This window comes from Scyliorhinus canicula, chromosome 10, assembly GCF_902713615.1.
Source record: "Scyliorhinus canicula chromosome 10, sScyCan1.1, whole genome shotgun sequence".
In the NCBI taxonomy this organism is placed as follows: Eukaryota; Metazoa; Chordata; class Chondrichthyes; order Carcharhiniformes; family Scyliorhinidae; genus Scyliorhinus; species Scyliorhinus canicula.
The window spans coordinates 147134203-147154286 of NC_052155.1; the positions used below are offsets into that span (position 1 = coordinate 147134203).

Sequence of the window (20084 nt, forward strand, 5' to 3'; positions counted from 1 at the left end):
AAGGGAATAGGGATATCCCTGGGAATTACAGGCCAGTTAGTCTTACTTCGGTGGTAGGCAAAGTAATGGAAAGGGTACTGAGGCATAGGATTTCTGAGCATCTGGAAAGACACTGCTTGATTAGGGATAGTGAGCACGGATTTGTGAGGGGTAGGTCTTGCCTTACAAGTCTTATTGACTTATTTGAGGAGGTGACCAAGCATGTGGATGAAGGTAAAGCAGTGGATGTAGTGTACATGGATTTTAGTAAGGCATTTGATAAGGTTCCCCATGGTAGGCTTATGCAGAAAGTAAGGAGGCATGGGATAGTGGGAAATTTGGCCAGTTGGATAACGAACTGGCTAACCGATAGAAGTCAGAGAGTGGTCGTGGATGGCAAATATTCAACCTGGAGCCCAGTTACCAGCGGCGTACCACAGGGATCAGTTCTGGGTCCTCTGTTGTTTGTGATTTTCATTAATGACTTGAATGAGGGAGTTGAAGGGTGGGTCAGTAAATTTGCAGACGATATGAAGATTGGTGGAGTTGTGGATAGTGAGAGGGCTGTTGTCAAAGAGACATAGATAGGATGCAGAGCTGGGCTGTGAAGTGGCAGATGGAGTTTAACCCTGACAGGTGTGAGGTTGTCCATTTTGGAAGGACAAATATGAATGCGGAATACAGGGTTAACAGTCGGGTTCTTGGCAATTTAGAGGAGCAGAGAGATCTTGGGGTCTATGTTCATCGATCTTTGAAAGTTGCCACTCAAGTGGATAGAGCTGTGAAGAAGGCCTATGGTGTACTAGCGTTCATTAGCAGAGGGTTTGAATTTAAGAGCCGTGAGGTGATGATGCAGCTGTACAAAACCTTGGTAAGGCCATATTTGGACTTGTGTGTGCAGTTCTGGTCACCTCATTTTAGGAAGGATGTGGAAGCTTTGGAAAAGGTGCAAAGGAGATTTACCAGGATGTTGCCTGGAATGGAGAGGAGGTCTTACGATGAAAGTTTGAGGGTGCTAGACCTTTTCTCATTAGAACAGAGAAGGATGAGGGGCGACTTGATAGAGGTTTATAAGATGATCAGGGGAATAGATAGAGTAGACAGTCAGAGACTTTTTCCCCGGGTGGAACAAACCATTACAAGGGGACATAAATTTAAGGTAAATGGTGGAAGATATAGGGGAGATGTCAGAGGCAGGTTCTTTACCCAGAGTGTAGTGGGGGCATGGAATGCACTGCCTGTGGAAGTAGTTGAGACGAAAACATTAGGGACCTTCAAGCGGCTATTGGATAGGTACATGGATTATTGTAGAATAATGTAGTGTAGATTAATTTGTTCTTGAGGGCAGCACGGTAGCATTGTGGATAGCACAATTGCTTCACAGCTCCAGGATCCCAGGTTCGATTTCGGCTTGGGTCACTGTCTGTGTGGAGTCTGCCTATCCTCCCTGTGTGTGCGTGGGTTTCCTCCGGGTGCTCCGGTTTCCTCCCACAGTCCAAAGATGTGCAGGTTGGTGGATTGGCCATGATAAATTGCCCTTAGTGTCCAAAATTCTATGATCTATGATTAACCTAGGACAAAAGTTCGGCACAACATCGTGGGCCGAAGGGCCTGTTCTGTGCTGTATTTTTCTATGTTCTATGTTCTGACTGTTTTATTGTGAATGCCATACCATAGAATGTCTAAACTGCTTTTATTTTTAGTTTCCTTCACAATTCTTTCTTTAATTTAAATTTGACTTTTTAAAAATAAATTGTTTGTACTATAATTGGTTAATTCCTGTGTGTTCTTATATTAGATGGATTTGTTGCAGTTTGTTAATTTGTTGCATATTAAAATGCTGGCTTTTTTGATGAAATAATTTTAGATTGGCTGGAAATAAATTCCACTACATCGGTTAGCTGATCAGCAAATCTTGCTGTGTTCCTCACCTGAATAACAATTAGTGCCTCTGAAGGAAAATGCAGTGCATTAAAGTTGTGCGCTTTAAATCAGGTCCTGCCATGTCATAACATGTGGATCTGTTGCTCTGATTTGTTTTCAAAGGACTCTGCTTCAAGCAAGCAAGTACTCGGTATGTAACTCAAATCTTCATGTTGAAAACTTGGGAAGATGAATCGGTTGTAGTCTCCTTTTCCTAATTACTGCAAACTGCTCCCTGCCATGTCTTAGAATAGTAGAGCACAGATGGTACCGTTGTGTGCACAAATACTTCCACACTCTTAAATTTTATTCCTTAGATCTTGCATCTAATTTTTGTGTTGAGAAAATAAAAATGAAGAGTTCTTTTTTCCCACCTGCACATATTACACTGATGTTGGATGCAGTTGGATTTGTTTATTGTTCCGTGTACCGAGTTGCAGTAAAAAGTATTGTACTGCGTGCCGTCATGAAAAGAAAATACATAGCACAAACATAAAATACACAATGTAAATACATAGGCACAGGCATCGGGTGAAGCATACAGGAGTGCAGTACTACTCAGTAGAGGAGGTGTGTGAAGAGACCAGATCAGTCCATAAGTGGGTTGTTTAGGAGTATGAGAATGTGTGCACATTCTGACTTCTAAGAGATGAAAACCACAGTTTTTAATATCCCATTTATTGGGTCAATCTGTGCTGAAAATGAGGGATTTTAAAAGTGGGAAAATGAAGTACTTCCCTTCGGTACAGCAGCTAATTTGGGAGAGTTATAACATTCTGAATGGAATAAAGCTTCATCTACTCAGTCTCCTATATCAGATGAGCATCCTGTACGGGTGTGATAACTTTCTATTTTTTACAGCGGTTATTCTGTGGCTTTTCAAAATGAGTGAGTAATTGTGTCACTAAACCCACAGATTTGGCTTGAGGAAACTGAATCTCCTTGCAACTCACTTTCTTTTGGCTATCAGTTGTTGTTTTATCTAGATGTGGTTCATCATCCTGAGCAGCAGTGTGTATAATTTTGGTACCTTGTTTGTTATTATGAATCTGGTTTGAATTGTTACCTAATTCATGATCTTTTCTAGCTAAGAATAGTCAGAGTGGGAGATTATAATTGACCATTTTTGCATCAAGTATCCACATCTAACATGATCCATGCAGATGACGTTCATAAGGCCAGATTGGAAAACCACGATCATAACACCCCATTTAAGAAAGGAGGGAGGACCTAAGCAGAAAAGCATAATCGGGACACCTCGTATTCAAGAAAGGAGGGAGGCAAAACAGGAAACTGTACCCCTACATTTGTGATTCGGAAAATTTTGTAATCTGTTATTATTGAAGGCGTAACAGGATATCTAGAAAATCGAGGCCAGAATTCTCCATTTGGAAGACTAAGTGTTCCTGCCGGGACTGAATAACATGCAATTCGCACCTCTGTTCGGTAAGTGAGTCAGGACATGCAAAGGGGCCAGCATCTTCCGGTGCGAATTGAGAGCAGTTCCTGACCTGGTGGGCGTTGTAACCCCTGGGGCCAGATTAATGCCAAAAAGCCAGACAGCTGGAGCTGTTTTTACAACGCACTCACTGCAGCTATGAACATAGAACACACAAGAAGGAAGCCAGATGACTCACCAAAGGCCTGCACCCCAAGTTTGGGAGTCCAAGGTGGACCCGCAGCACAGTAGCATTGTGGATAGCACAATTGCTTCACAGCTCCAGGGTCCCAGGTTCGATTCCGTCTTAGGTCACTGTCTGTGCAGAGTCTGCACATCCTCCCCGTGTGTGCGTGGGTTTCCTCAGGGTGCGCCAGTTTCCTCCCACAGTCCAAAGATGTGCAGGTTACGTGGATTGGCCATGCTAAATTCCCCTTAGCGTCCAAAATTGCCCTTAGTGTTGGGTGGGGTTACTGGGTTATGGAGGTAGGGTGGAGGTGTGGACCTTGGGTAGGGTGCTCTTTCCAAGAGCCGGTGCACACTCGATGGGCCGAATGGCCTCCTGCACTGTAAATTCTATGATCTTCTATGATCTGGATCCCTGTGAGGAGAGGAGGGACACCCTCTTCCCCAGGGTGGGCTGCATACTCAAGCCTGCTCGCCTGCACAGCACCTGGATAATAATAATCTTTATTTGTGCCACAAGTAAGCTTACATTAATACTGCAATTAAGTTACTGTGAAAATCCCCGAGGATGGAGGTGACTGAGGCAGTCAGCGCTGCCATCCTCACCAGAAGGAGACAGATGGTGATCCTGAGGGTTTGGGGTCATTGATGAGGCCTCTGCCATGAGAGGGGCAGAGAACCAGGGAAGGTTCCGAAGGCCACGATGCAGATGTCCTTTGGTTGGGGTGAAATTATTCCCCACTACTATTCCCATCTGGGGCAGCCATTCCCCAGCAAACCGGAACATTTCTGAGGCTTTTTCAGAGTTCTTGAGCCTCCCATTCCCCCTCCCGGGCCCCGCTTGTAAATACTGATACTAATTTGTTTCCGCGTGACTTCCGCCTAAGAGGAGCAGAGCATTGCAGAGGGGTGGGACATGAGGGGTGGGATTCTCTCATCCCGGGGCCGGACCGGGGGCCTCTTTTGTTCCACGCCGGCCCCTGTAGCCCTATGCCATGTTGTGTCGGGGCCAGCGTGGAGAAGTGAGCCACTGTGTATACGTGCATTGGCGCCGGCCCTGCTGCGCATGCGCAGACCCGCGGCGCCCATCTGACGCCGAGGGTCGCTCCAGTGCCGTGCTGCCCCCTGTAGAGGTCAGAATTGCTGCTCCTGAGGCCATGTTGACGCCGTCGAGAAACGCAACGGCATTTACGACAGCGTCAACACGTAGCCTCAGCATCAGAGAATCCTGCGCGAAGTGTCCAAGTTGTTAATTAAATTTAAATCCATGCAAATGACGGTTTTGCAATGATCCACCGGCGCATGGCGCAAACTTGAGCATGGCGTCAGAATTGACACCAGGTACAAAAATGATTTTATTTCCTTTATTTCTCACAGTTCTCTGGTTGGTTGTGATTCTCGCTTCCAGCGTCATGAAGCTGAGAATCCCGTCCCATGTTACAATAAGGCAGAGTCAACATGATTTTGTGAAAGGAAAATTGTGTTTGAAATATTTATGTGTTCTTTGAGGAATAAATAGGAGCCAGTAGATGTGGTGTGTTTGGATTTCCAAATGGCATTTGATATGGTGTGACATAAAAAAAGATTAGTAGGGTAGAGGAATGGCTAAAGAACGGAAAGCAGAGTTGGGATGATTTTCAGGTTGGCAAACTAATTAGTGGGATGTTGCAGAGTGGGGCTTCACATATTTACAATCTTCATTGATGACTTGGAAAGTGAGACAAAGGGTGGAATTCTCCCAATCCCCCACTGGCAGGGTCAATGGTGGGCAGGGAGGATTCAACAGGGGGCCCAAAGGTCATTTTTACACTGGTGTGGGTTTCCCTCAGGATCTTGCGCTGTTACCTGCTGGGGTATATCAGGAAACTAGCTGCTGGCTGTCGTGAAACTGATTTGCATCCAGCTAATGGGATGCTGATGAAGGCGCGACCAGGATCTATCTATCTTTCTTCAACGGTGGGTCACTGGTTGGGTGTCCTTAAAATGTAGCACCCAGATATGATGGTGGGATGCGAGCAATCAAGCCCCCATCGGAATATGGCGCCTGATGCATAATTAATGAGGTTGGGACTTGAAGATATGGGATGGATTCCCATCTGTCTCCGCAGTGGGAAACACTTTCCATCCCTGCATCACCATGGGACTTGCTCCCAGATGGGAGAATTCCGTCCCAAGCGTACTGTAGCCAAAATGGGCTGCCAGCTAGGACAGTGGTTAGCACTGTTGCTTCACGGCACCAGGGACCCGGGTTCGATTTCCTGCTTGGGTCACTGTCTGTACGGAGTCTGCACGTTCTTCCCACGTCTGCATGGGTTTCCTCCAGGTGCTCCGGTTTCCTCCCACAAGTCTCAAAAGACGTGCTTGTTCAGTGAATTGGACATTCTGAATTCTCCCTCTGTGTACCTGTACAGGTGCTGGAGTGCGGCGACTAGGGGATTTTCACAGTAACTTCATTGCAGTGTTAATGTAAACCTACTTGTGACACTAATAAAGATTATTATTATTTGCTGGCAATGCAAGATCAACGGAAATGAAGGTTGAGAGAAGGAACACAAAGTCTGCAAAGGGATATATTCTTAGCCAAGTCGGTAATAATTTGACAGTGGAAAAATGTGAAGTTATCCATTTCGTGGAGACTAGAAAAGCAGATTATTTCAATGGAGCAAGACTGTAGAAAGGTGTGATAGAGAGTTATGGATTTATCCTGTATGGTAAAGGAAAGTTGGCATGTAAACAATTAGGAAGGTAAATAGAATGTTGGTCTTTATTGCAAGGGCGTGGGGTGAAGTATACAAATAGGGATATATTGCTACAATTGCACAAACCATTGGTGTGATCTGGTGTACTTTCCTAAGGAGGGGTTACTTGCATTGGAGACAGTTCAAGGAAGGTTGACTAGATTTATTTCTGGGATGAAAGGATATTCATACTGGGCTCATACTCTGGAATTTAGAGCGAGAGATGATCTTATTGAAACATGACATTAAATACGAGAGGATGCTTCCCCTCATGGGGGAATCTAGAACTAAGGAGCAGAGTTTCAGAAAAAAGGATTGCCCATTTAAGGCTGAGATGTGGAATCTCTTTTTGGAGCTGGTGAAACTTTGAAGTTGTGGAGCCTGTGACATTTAATATATTCAAGGCTGAGAATGAGATGGATAGATTCTTAAGGAGAGTAGATGATTATAGGGAACAGGCAGGAAATGAAATTGAGGCCACAGTCAGATCAGCAATGACTCTTGTGACGGGTGAAGCAGGCTCAAAGGGATTTGAGCCGTATTCCTGTTCCTATTTATCATATGTTTGAGAAAAGGTCAATCTAGATGTTTTCCCAATTATGGCAAATTCTAATTCTTGTGAAGTTTGGAACGCAAACGTGTATTGTAGCCATAAAACAATTTTTGATCAAAAGTGAATGATTGAGTGATTTTAAAAAAAAACAGATTTGAGTAATTATACTTGAGGTGTTTAATTTGATACCCGACTCCATTTAAGTTTATGAAAGAATACGCAAAGTGTATTTTGGATTTTTAGTATGAAATAAAACAAATTTAAATTCATTTTTCGCTTGTAACTGCCTGGAATCCTTGCCGTGAGCCAATCATGTACTGAAGTACGGGCCTTAATTAAATTCTGTGCGTGGCATTAATTCTGTAACGAGGATTGCTTCTTCAAAAGTGTCGAAATGGACTATTCCCCTTAGCCCTGAACCCAGCAGAGGGCAGTTTATGCACAATCTGTAATACTTTTGAGATCACCTTGTGACAATTGATTGGAAAAATGTTACGGTTGCTTAGCTGACATAAATGACGGTGCTAAATATTAGTGTCAAATGCATGCTATAAACATTGTTTGACTGGAGTTCGCCAATTATGGCCGCACCAAAATTATTGATACTGGCAATCAATATTTTTGTGTCTATACTATAGGTGTGCACCATAATTGCTGCTACTGGTACCTTTGTTACATTTAGTATTGTTTATATAGCGTTGGCAGACTATCTTGGTTTCCAGTCACAAAAGCTCAGCCTATGTTTGTAACAATACATATATGTTACAATTGCTTTCAAACAGGAAGTAAAGAACAACTGAAGTGCAACTGAATACTGATGGAGTTGCAGACTAATTTCAGGTACAGAAGTATGCCATTTGGGCCTTAGAGTCTGTGCTGACTCCTCATATTCTTTATTGCCCAACTGTCGGTGCAACATCGAGGGCCGAAGGGCCTGTACTGCGCTGTATCGTTCTATGTTCTATGTACTAGTGACTTCATCCGTGAGTCTTTTGGGATCATGTTGTTCAGCATTAAGCTCCAGTTACACCCCAAGCGATGAAACTGCTTTTGATGATTTTATCTGCAAATTATTTGATTCCTGTGCAACTTTTGTCTAAGACTCTGAAGATTGAGATATTTTGATAGCTTGGTACTGGGTCAGCTTGCACAAACGGAACTTGCAACAAGTGTGCAAACTTGTTTAACCTGAATTCAACAGATTCTGAACTTGATTTTCTGTCATGTGTTTGTATCAGACTGAGTTGTCAATACTTAAGGGAAAACAAATGATTTTCAAATGGAATTTTTCTTTTCTCACCCTTCTCTTTTAGATTTATCGTTCATCTGGTAGAAAATGGGGAGAGATCCACCAGTGGATGGTACAGTGCCTGATGCTGGGTGCTAGTGTGCATTAATACCTAATATTTAATTACTATTGTATGCATTTTGATCAGTGCACCTGTTTACCTGCAGTGCATTTGGCTGGCTTAACTGGATGTTTTTGTTTTAATTAGTCTAACAGATTGATACATCACTGATAGATGCAAGATAAGAATTCAAACATTGCATCAACAAGTGCTGTAACTGAAAACAAAATGAAAAGTAATTTCTTCTCATGGGCACGAGGATTTTGCTTTCCATTACCAAGATTACTTTCTCTTCAGAAGAGATATTGATCTTAAGGATTTAAAATTGCCCTTTCAGGAATGTTATTACTGTAGCATGTTCACTGAGTGAATGTCCACCTTTTCTAATGGTCCCTATTTTAAATTTGAGCATGTAATAGTTATTAAATGCATTAAAACCATTAACACAAGTCTCTGTAGCAATGTCTTTTGCTGCATTTTTAATAATCCTATGTTCCATTTGTTGATGAGAACCTCTTGAGATCCATTAACGTTTTTGTTCACAACCTGTGTCAATAATCTGTTTGTGTACTTGCCAACCTTTTACAAAAAAAAATTAAAACTTTTCCTGCATTTCTCGTTTTGTTAATTTGTAAATTCCTTGCATGCCAGAGAAGGTTACTTGAATTCAGTGACAACCTTTCTATCATGTCTGGCCGAAAGGCATTACACTTCCATAATTGTAAACATGTCTTTCCTTCTGCACCCTTGTCCCAACCTTAATTAGTATTTTTCCAGAAGAAAACCAGGGTAATCAATCTTTCCCCATATTTCATTATCTTAAGTCCTGGCAACTGTCTTGTATCTAACTTTTCTTTATGCTATCTCCAATAATGGCATATTATTTTTCAAACAGAGTGACCAAAACTGTAAATAGTATTCCAGATTAGGTCTTGATAGGGCCAAATAGTTTCAAAATGACATCTCTGAATTTATATTGTGCACTTTGTTATATGGTCAAAAGTTATTTTCTTTATAACAGCCATGGAATATGGTACTTATGTTTTTAATAGTCTCATGACCCTGTTGGTCATACCTCAGTGAAATTTGCATTGAGGAAGAATTTTCCTTCTGTGACGTCTCAACGTTGCACTTTCCAGTATTGTATTAACTTCCATCTCCTTCACTATCATTGATCAAGCTTGTCAAAACTCTGTGAAACTTGTGTACATTATTATTCATTATTTGTTCATTCTCACAGTTTGATACTGTCTGCAAGTGTGGAAATTTTGGAAATAATCATTTATAAATATTTACAGGGGCACCAAGAGAAAATCTTTTGCCACTCTGCGATAAATGCCCATGTGCTCATTGTCTACCAAACATTTGCCAATTAATTTTAGTGCATTGCTACGAATAGTTAAATGACTAGCTGCAACTCCTCTGCATTTTCAAGGTGTATATGTCTGTATTTGATTCATTCCCTCCTTTTCTTTGATGGGAATCACATTTGCTACTTTCCTCTCTTCTGGTATGTGTTCTTTGACCTGTGAACTCTGCAAAATATCTGCAAGAAATCTCCCAACTGTTTTGAGCCATTTTCTTCAGAATCATGTGGAGAAAGTTGTCGAAGCTTTCTTCTGGATAGCTCACAAAACCCTGGATAGCTCACAAAACCCTACGGCTTGATACACTCCTGTTTAGGGCATATCTATCACAGTGTGAACACTTTTTTCTTTATCGGGATTTTGTTTTTACAGTGACATGTTACAGGGAGACACGCAGATGCTTTGCACCCTGCATGTAATAATAGAGTATGGATGCTCTCTGTGTTGCATTGAGACTCTTCTGCTGCATTGCACCGTATCCTCTATATGGTCTGTTTCTTTACTTTTCGTTTTGGGCTTGAAGCCATATCTTTCTTTTTGTGTGTGTGTGTGTGTGTGTGTGTGGTGATCGTGTCTGCTTTTTCCTCTGAACAAAGCTGCATTTCAGAGTATGTGCTACTGTCATTTGGTGATAGCCGTATCAGTTGTATTTGAAGCGTAAATTGAATTTAAGGACAATATTGCAGCCAACTCATATTAAAACTTAGGTTTCTTAGATTGGACTGCATTCTTTTCTGGGGCGATGTCTTGATGACCAGCATTCTTTAGCAAGTAGTTACAGACAGAAGAGTGAGTAGCACAAGAGTATGTCCGGAGAAATCTCACCTTCCAGTATTTATAGGGCCCAACAGGACCGAAGGTTAAATTTAGTTCTATGGGAGGAGTTGATATTCAACTGACAGTAATTAGCTTTCTGTTATTTATAGACCCGGCACAAAGAATGTAATCAAAATTCAGAGCAGAGATCAGCTTCTGGTACGTTAGAGTAACCATTTAGTTAATTTTTAAACATGTTCTGTGATTTGAAGATCTGTAACTTGATGATTCAGTTTTCTGTATGTTGGTTACTACTTTGATTTTGAACGGGGCAGAAACTAAAGTGCTAAAATTAGCCTCCAGGCCTTTGGGGTCAGTAAGGTGAAAGGGAAATAACTGCCAGGATCTCCAATACTGAATATCGTCCCTGCAGATGTATAGATAAGAACAAAATTGTTTTTGGTTGTCATGTTCTCTGTAGATTAATAACCTGAAGACTCTCCCATTATACTGCAAGGGTGTTTGACCAGAGTTTATTTTAACCATACATAAATGTACATGGTTAATTGGTGCTAGCTGAAACTCAGAAGCACATCACACTACTAGAAGCAAATATAATTTGACGTATTAGTGTTAATTTGGTAGATTTCCTTGGCTGAAATCCGATGCCAAGCTCTGAAATGCAAAGGAACAAAAGATTCTGGTGAGGACATAAAATTATTTCTCTCTTAAAGTTTTTGCACTACAATGGGGGAGAATCTGCCATTTGTTACATGAGACGCATAAAAATGGCAATATTTTCTGTGATTGGCTGCTGCCCTCACTTTCCTGTATCAAAAGTGTTTTAGAATCATACAGGAGAGCAAAGCTAACTTCTGGTGTCTATTCACCATCAATCAGCCCCTTAACGTCTCTCCTTTGTGCCTTTGCTCCTAAAATCTATTATGCAGAACTCGTGACTGTTTATCTCCTTCTGATCTCATTTGAATTTACTGTTTAAATATAACTAATTTCTAAATAATTCTGTTGAAAAATTGTCAAAAAATGCCAAACCATGGCAAACATATATCTTTTGGGTGCTTACTCCAAACCTATTCTACTGTGCTTTGTATTGTTGAATTGCATCTGCCACGTCTTGGCCCAGTTACCTCAACAAAATCAAAATCTTGAGTCTAATTAGAATATTCTCAACATGTTAATATTTTTAAAAACTGAGATTTCTGTTGCTGGTCATTGAAATATGGTGGAATCCCCTTGTATGTCCCAATAGATGAAACCTCCTCCTTGGTGGATCATTGAAAGAGTAAAAGTTATGAAGTACCATTCACGCCCTAAAACATCACAGAATGATTTGAAGTACTTTTGACATGTTATCACAGTTGTCGGAAGTGCGACAGCCAATTTGTGCATTGCAAAAGTCCACAATCGTCTGAGATAAATGACCAGATCAACCCTTGGTTGAATGATAAATATTGTGCAGATCTTCTCAAAACGACTTTGAATTCATCTTGATTTGAGATGGCAGCTGGGGCTTTGGTTCAAGGATTCATTCAAAAGACAACCTTCAAGCATGCAAAATCGTCTCAGCACTGCACTGTCAGGCTAGATTTTGTTTTCAAATTTAGAGTGGTACCTGAGAACACAACCTTATGATTCAGTACTTCAAATTTCCATTCAACAGGTTAAAATTTACCCTGCCTCAAATTTTGGAGGTGAGAATGTGGCTACTTGAATGGTAGGTAATTGAAGTTACAGTGAAGTATGGATTCCACCTCCTTCACAGCTTAAAAGGTTCCTATTCATGACTTCCCTCTGAATTAAGCCAAAGACTCTGACCAGCATAACACTATACTTCTCATCCAATGACTCTTCAGCTTATAGCTCAAATCTTGTAGCTACTCATAGTTGTTTTTGCTGCTGTCCTTGGTAAATACCAGGGGCGCGATTCTCCCCCCCCCCAAATGGTGTGTCACGTTTTGCGACACGCCGCTCGGAGAATCGCCGCAACCGGATGGGCCGAGTGGCCTGACGACCCTGACGGGTTCACGCCGGCGGCAAGCACACACGCGTGAACAGCGCGCGACAGGTAAGTGTGGGGCCTGTGGGGGGCGGAGAGAGGATCGAGCACCACGGGAGTGCTCGTGAGGGGACTGGCCCGCGATCGGTGCCCACCGATCGTCGGGCCGGTGTCTCTAAGAGACGCACTCTTTCCCCTCCGCCGCCCCGCAAGATCAAGCCGCCACGTCTTGCGGGGCAGTGGAGGGGAAGACGGCAACCGCGCATGCATGGGTTGGAGCCGGCCAACCTGCGCATGCGCGGTTGACGTCATTTAGGTGCAGACTTAAATAATTCTCCATATCTAAGGAGGATTATAAGATTATGGGACAGCTCTTATAGGTGTTTTAGTAAGCTCAGAGAAGGGGGCAAAAGAGGGGGAAGTGTGGCGCTGCTAGTCAAGGACAGTATTACGGTGGCGGAAAGGATGCTAGATGGGGACTCTTCTTCTGAGGTAGTATGGGCTGAGGTTAGAAACAGGAAAGGAGAGGTCACCCTGTTGGGAGTTTTCTATAGGCCACCTAATAGTTCTAGGGATGTAGAGGAAAGGATGGCGAAGATGATTCTGGAAAAGAGCGAAAGTAACAGGGTAGTTGTTATGGGAGACTTTAACTTTCCAAATATTGACTGGAAAAGATATAGTTCGAGTACATTAGATGGGTCGTTCTTTGTACAATGTGTGCAGGAGGGTTTCCTGACACACTATGTTGACAGGCCAACAAGAGGCGAGGCCACATTGGATTTGGTTTTGGGTAATGAACCAGGCCAGGTGTTAGATCTGGAGGTAGGTGAGCACTTTGGAAACAGTGACCACAATTCGGTGACCTTTACGTTAGTGATGGAAAGGGATAAGTATACCCCGCAGGGCAAGAGTTATGGCTGGGGGAAGGGCAATTATGATGCCATTAGACATGATTTAGGATGTGTTGGTTGGAGAAGTAGGCTGCAAGGGTTGGGCACACTGGATATGTGGAGCTTGTTCAAGGAACAGCTATTGCATGTTCTTGATAAGTACGTACCAGTCAGGCAGGGAGGAAGGGGTCGAGCGAGGGAACCGTGGTTTACCAAAGAAGTGGAATCTCTTGTTAAGAGGAAGAAGGAGGCCTATGTGAAGATGAGGCATGAAGTTTCAGTTGGGGCGCTTGATAGTTACAAGGAAGCGAGGAAGGATCTAAAGAGAGAGCTGAGACGAGCAAGGAGGGGACATGAGAAGTCTTTGGCAGGTAGGATCAAGGAAAACCCAAAAGCTTTCTATAGGTATGTCAGGAATAAAAGAATGACTAGGGTAAGAGTAGGGCCAGTCAAGGACAGTGGTGGGAAGTTGTGTGTGGAGGCTGAGGAGATAAGCGAGATACTAAATGAATACTTTTCGTCAGTATTCACTCAGGAAAAAGATAATATTGTGGAGGAGAATGCCGAGACCCAGGCTATTAGAATAGATGGCATTGAGGTGCGTAGGGAAGAAGTGTTGGCAATTCTGGACAAGTTGAAAATAGATAAGTCCCCGGGGCCGGATGGGATTTATCCTAGGATTCTCTGGGAAGCCAGGGAAGAGATTGCTGAGCCTTTGGCTTTGATTTTTAGGTCATCATTGGCTACAGGAATAGTGCCAGAGGACTGGAGGATAGCAAATGTGGTCCCTTTGTTCAAGAAGGGGAGTAGAGATAACCCCGGTAACTATAGGCCGGTGAGCCTAACGTCTGTGGTGGGTAAGGTCTTGGAGAGGATTATAAAAGATACGATTTATAATCATCTAGATAGGAATAATATGATTAGGGATAGTCAGCATGGTTTTGTGAAGGGTAGGTCATGCCTCACAAACCTTATCGAGTTCTTTGAGAAGGTGACTGAACAGGTAGACGAGGGTAGAGCAGTTGATGTGGTGTATATGGATTTCAGTAAAGCGTTTGATAAGGTTCCCCACGGTCGGCTATTGCAGAAAATACGGAGGCTGGGGATTGAGGGTGATTTAGAGATGTGGATCAGAAATTGGCTAGTTGAAAGAAGACAGAGAGTGGTAGTTGATGGGAAATGTTCAGAATGGAGTTCAGTTACGAGTGGCGTACCACAAGGATCTGTTCTGGGGCCGTTGCTGTTTGTCATTTTTATAAATGACCTAGAGGAGGGCGCAGAAGGATGGGTAGTAAATTTGCAGACGACACTAAAGTCGGTGGAGTTGTAGACAGTGCGGAAGGATGTTGCAGGTTACAGAGGGACATAGATAAGCTGCAGAGCTGGGCTGAGAGGTGGCAAATGGAGTTTAATGTGGAGAAGTGTGAGGTGATTCACTTTGGAAAGAATAACAGGAATGCGGAATATTTGGCTAATGGTAAAATTCTTGGTAGTGTGGATGAGCAGAGGGATCTCGGTGTCCATGTACATAGATCCCTGAAAGTTGCCACCCAGGTTGATAGGGTTGTGAAGAAGGCCTGTGGTGTGTTGGCCTTTATTGGTAGAGGGATTGAGTTCCGGAGCCATGAGGTCATGTTGCAGTTGTACAAAACTCTAGTACGGCCACATTTGGAGTATTGCGTACAGTTCTGGTCACCTCATTATAGGAAGGACGTGGAAGCTTTGGAATGGGTGCAGAGGAGATTTACCAGGATGTTGCCTGGTATGGGGGGAAAATCTTATGAGGAAAGGCTGATGGACTTGAGGTTGTTTTCGTTAGAGAGAAGACGGTTAAGAGGTGACTTAATAGAGGCATACAAAATGATCAGAGGGTTAGATAGGGTGGACAGCGAGAGCCTTCTCCCGCGGATGGGGGTGGCTAGCACGAGGGGACATAGCCTTAAATTGAGGGGTAATAGATATAGGACAGAGGTCAGAGGTGGGTTTTTTACGCAAAGAGTGGTGAGGCCGTGGAATGCCCTACCTGCAACAGTAGTGAACTCGCCAACATTGAGGGCATTTAAAAATTTATTGGATAAGCATATGGATGATAAGGGCATAGTGTAGGTTAGATGGCCTTTAGTTTTTTTTCCATGTCGGTGCAACATCGAGGGCCGAAGGGCCTGTACTGCGCTGTATCGTTCTATGTTCTATGTTCTCTGCAGTTTCCAACTTTCCTTCCCTCAATAACCTCTATTATCGCCTATCTGGACGAGGTGATTTGTACTTTGAGGATTGCCAACCTTTATAGTCCTCCCCTTCTATTTGTACTCCATCTTTGTTCATGTGGCATTGCTAGCATCCTCTTTTCTAGTAGAAACAGGGGCAAATTGCTCATTATACCTCAGCCAGGTACCACCTCAGTTACCACTGCTACTTCTGCCTCCATGAGACCATCCCTTTTTGGTTCCCAATGTATGCCATCCTTCCTTTGATCGTTTAACTATTTATTCACAGAGGACATATTTTATGTTGGTTAATCTATTCTCATATTCTCTGCCTTGTTCCTTTCTTTATATTAACTATTTCTATATTCAGCTTCATTTTCTAGTGTATTATCAATTTTGCATTGATCAATCTCTTTTCCTGTCATCATTCAGGGAACTCTCGCTTTCGATGCAGTCCCTTTCCCCTTCGTAGGAAGGCCCCCTTCTGTTCCGGATCTCTATTATTTGATGTCTCCAATTTCTCAATTAGAGTTTTACCAACCAATTTTTATACTTAAATTCCAGTCTACTTGGTCCAGAATCCTTTTCAACTCTGAAAATTCTCTTCTGATTAATTTCATGATTAATTGTATTTTCTCCTTTCTAACTGGATATTGTGATCACTGCTACCTCAATGTTCTCCTTCTCAAGATTCTGGACTCCTTCCTTTCTCATTAGATTCGAATGTCGAAAATCAACAAAGTTCTATTGTATACAGTTCAGGAATCCCTCCCTATTTTTGATCTTCACATTGACTGTCCCAGTCCAGATCGGAATATTTGCTGCCCCCTATTATCACTACTAAAACGTTATTTCTGTAATTGTATGTAGTTACTTTGTCCCAGGATTAACATTGTGCTCATCAGACACAGATACAATCTTTAAAAAACATAGGCTAAGCAAAAGTATCTGCTATCTTAGAGGGTTTTCTCAATGAAACTGGCATAATCAAAAGTGAAGTACTACGGATATTGGAAATCTGATAGAAGTTGGGACTGTTGCCTTGGAGAAGTGAAGGTTGAGAGGAAATTTGAACGATGTATTCAAAATCATGGGAGGTCTGGGCAGAGTTGGCAACACCGTGTTGGAGGGAGCTGTTCCTACTGGTGGAAGGATTGAGAATGAGAGGGCACTGATATATGGTAATGGACAAAAGAAGCAAGGGAGACATGAAACACTTCACACAGTGAGTTGTTGAGGTCTGGAATGTGCTGCCTGTGAGTGGTGGTGGTATGTTCAGTCAAGGCATTCAAGAGGATGGCCGAGTCATCTCTGAAAATGGATGAGTAAGTAGGTCAGCTGAGCCTTGCACTAACTGACAGGATACTGTGAGGAGACAAGAGATCCCAGAAAGACCAGGGCTAAATTTATAAGAATGGGAAGGTAGGTGCCACCAAGTCAGTCTTACTCAAAAGCCTGTCGTGCTGATCAAGTTGAGCTTTGTTCTCTGAGTACAGCAACTGGATTAGTGATTGTATCCAGACTAAAGTTGCGGTCTTAATGACTGGAGGTAACTTTATGGCAGAAATGTCTCACACCAGCATGTTAGTACTAAAGTGCAGACAGGCCTGTAAACAACAAAAGAGGAGAAAATAGATCCTGAAACACTCAGCAACTCTGCAGTGAGTAGACAAGCAGTAAAGAGTTGCACCTAAAGCGGCGGCATTGTTTCCAATAGGGGAATATGCCATGTCAGGAAGTGCAGAAATGTGTCATATTGTGAAGTATTCAATTATCAAGTTGCAGAACTTGTGGAGTTATTTTTCAGCTGAAAAGAATAAAAAGTTTTCACATTAACATATCATTTAACATAATATCAATGTTCATATATGGGCAGCATGATAGCACAGTCATTAGCACTGTTGCTTCACAGCGCCAGGGACCTGGGTTCGATTCCCAACTTGGTTCACTGTGCGGAGGGAGTATACACATTCTCCCCATGTCTCCTTGGGTTTTCTCCAGGTGCTCTAGTTTCCTCCCACAAGTCCCGAAAGACATGCTTGTTGGGTGAATTGGACATTCTGAATTCTCCCTCAGTGTACCCGAACAGGCGCCTGAGTGTGGCGACTAGGGGATTTTCACAATAACTTAATTGCAGTGTTAATGTAAGCCTACTTGTGACACTAATAAAGATTATTATTATCAGGCAGCCCAGATAAAATTGATATGAATCCCTTTAATAGAACACAGGTGAGCTTTACATTCAAAAATTTGAATGTGTAGGATGTTAGTATGACGGGCAAATCCCGTTTGTACGAAATGGGTCAGGGCCAAGTTAATTCCGTCAAAAAGGATTTTCTTTAAAGCTCATTTTGTGTTTCACCAAGGGAATAATTAGCCTAATTGACCAAAAAAATCTTGGAAGAAGTAGATGGGCACAAGTATTGCAGTGCTGTCTTCAGTTTGAAGATGATCAGTAAACAATATGAATCGACCCATTATGGAAAGAAGGCAAACGGCAACAATCCAGTTGTAAAATAAATCAAAATTACCGTGCCCAGTGACATCCTATATTCACCTGCTGCCATTACAGACCGCAAGCCTGTCTGTAAAACCAGCATTTTCGGTAAATTGGTATTCCATAAATTTGGGATTTACCTGTACATCATAATTGGAAGGGTACATGATTAATTCCTTTGAAAAGAGTTCCTTCATTTCGGAATTGAAGCGCGAGAATGAGCAAATGGGAAGACCAAAATCATGACCAACAGCTGCTGGTCAAAATAATTGGTTAGGGTTATGATCTGAAATTGCTGAAATCTGATTAATCATAAGATGCAAGTTGCCGAAGATGAAATGAGATGCTGTTCCTCGAGCTTGCTTTGGAACAGTGTAAGAGGCCAAGGTCATAGTTTGTTGTGAAATTTAAAATGACAGGCGACTGGAAGCTTGGGGTCACACTTTCTGACGAACCACAGTTTCCGCATTAAGATCGCCCAGTGTGTGACATGGGGCGACACAGTGGTTAGCACTGCTGCCTCACAGTGCCAGGGACCCAGGTTAGATTCCAACCTTGGTTGACTGTGTGGAGTTTGCACTTTCTCCCCCTGTCTGCGTGGGTTTCCTTCCACGGTCCAAAGCTGTGCAGGTTAGGTGCATTGGCCATGCTAAATTGCCCCCTAAGGAGGCAATGTTGATGGGACTAAAGGGTTCTTGGATTCAACAGTGGTTTGTTAATAGTTTGTTAGGTGGGGTTATGGGAATACCATGCTCTTTCAGAGGTTTGGTGCAGACTCGATGGGCCGAATGACCTCCTGCACTGTGGAGATTCCATATGAAAGGACTCCTACTTCTCCAATTTGGCTCAGACAAAGGGTATATATTCCTTTGTCTAGATTCCTGAGATGATTAATTTCCTGGAATAATTTCAAAAGAGATGTTGGAGTCATTTGTCCTATCAGGCAGGTAGTCTCCACTGGCCAGGATTGTCCTTGGAAAATAAATTACCTTTGTACAATTCCCTTGGATTTGATCTCTGCAGCCTCAGGGGCCATTCATGTTTTGTCAGAGATAATGAGATGGCAGCTGTCTGAATGCCAGGAGGTTCCTCTGGTTCGGATCATTGTGTGTGTGTGTGTATTTAGTTAATTATAAAAATAAATATGAGGATAGAACCACAGTGTCACAGAGGGACGGTAAAGGTTCATAGAGGTTGGGCAAAGGTTGAAAGTAGAAGTGTGGGAAATGGGTAAAGGCCATGCCAGCTAGTTGGAAGGGAATCCTTAGATGAGCGTAAAGAAAGACAGACCAGAAGCACTGATATGGAAAGTGACAGGTTCAGAGCAGATGCAACAGAGTTGGAAAAACAGAGATGATTGAATCGAGTTTTTACAGGAATCAAGGTGTGGGTAAGTGTCGTCAAGCGAGCTTTGGGAGTCTGGTCTTACAGCGGATATTGGTCGAGAGCTGATCCCCAGAACTGGACGCAGATGTCAAGGAAGTGATGAGTCCCTTCAGCGTAATTAAGCTATGAAGAAAATTGATAATAAAATATCAAGAGTAAGTTAACACAGTTTGTGCTGCAAGTAGTCATTAAATGGGCCAAGGGCCAGAGTTAGTTGTTTACTTTGGCTGTGAAGTGGACACTCCCAGGAGGCAATGTTGATGGGACAAAATGGTTCTTGGATTCAACAGTGGTTTGTTAATAGTTTGAAAAAAATTTGAGTGCCAGAACTGCCTTGTGTTTTGACGAATGCTCAACCCCATAAACCACTACACTTTGCACAGGCTCTTTGCTTCTGCCCTGCAAAAATAATGTCTAATATTGAGTCCACGGTTTTTGCTTGATGTCTTTTGAACATAATGAATTTTCGCATCACTTGAAAAGTCGGAAATTCTTTCATGCTGTTGTTTGCTGGTGTGATCAGTTGTGTTTCTGATCTTGTTCACTGTCTTCCTCCCAGGAGAATACAGAACGTGCCAAGTACTCTTATAAGCCTAGCCAACATCACTCGGTTTGTAAAAGAAAATTCTTTCTTTTTCATTTTCATAGACTAGACTATTTTCATTGTTCAATCCATTCTCATTTGTTTTCCTTTTTATTCATCAGGCAACAAATGAGGGTGCCCTCTCTGTTTACAGTTACGGTAGCCAAAGGGTTAGTACTTCATTTGAGTTCCATCAATAGTAATGACCAACCTTC

At 42.6% G+C, this 20084-nt stretch overlaps 1 protein-coding gene across 10 annotated transcripts in view; it reads left to right on the forward strand.

Annotated features, from left to right (window-relative positions):
• lrrfip2 (leucine rich repeat (in FLII) interacting protein 2) overlaps positions 1-20084 on the forward strand; it is a 261526-nt gene that overhangs the window by 88618 nt on the left and 152824 nt on the right. For 5 of the 10 annotated variants that reach the window (XM_038809832.1, XM_038809829.1, XM_038809830.1 and 2 more), the window contains 3 exons: positions 8131-8178; positions 19846-19896; positions 19992-20039. The exons of the other annotated variants lie outside the window; for them this stretch is intronic. In XM_038809832.1, coding sequence (XP_038665760.1) covers positions 8131-8178; positions 19846-19896; positions 19992-20039 — 147 coding nt within the window. The remainder of the gene's footprint in view (positions 1-8130; positions 8179-19845; positions 19897-19991; positions 20040-20084) is intronic. 10 annotated transcript variants of the gene reach the window in all.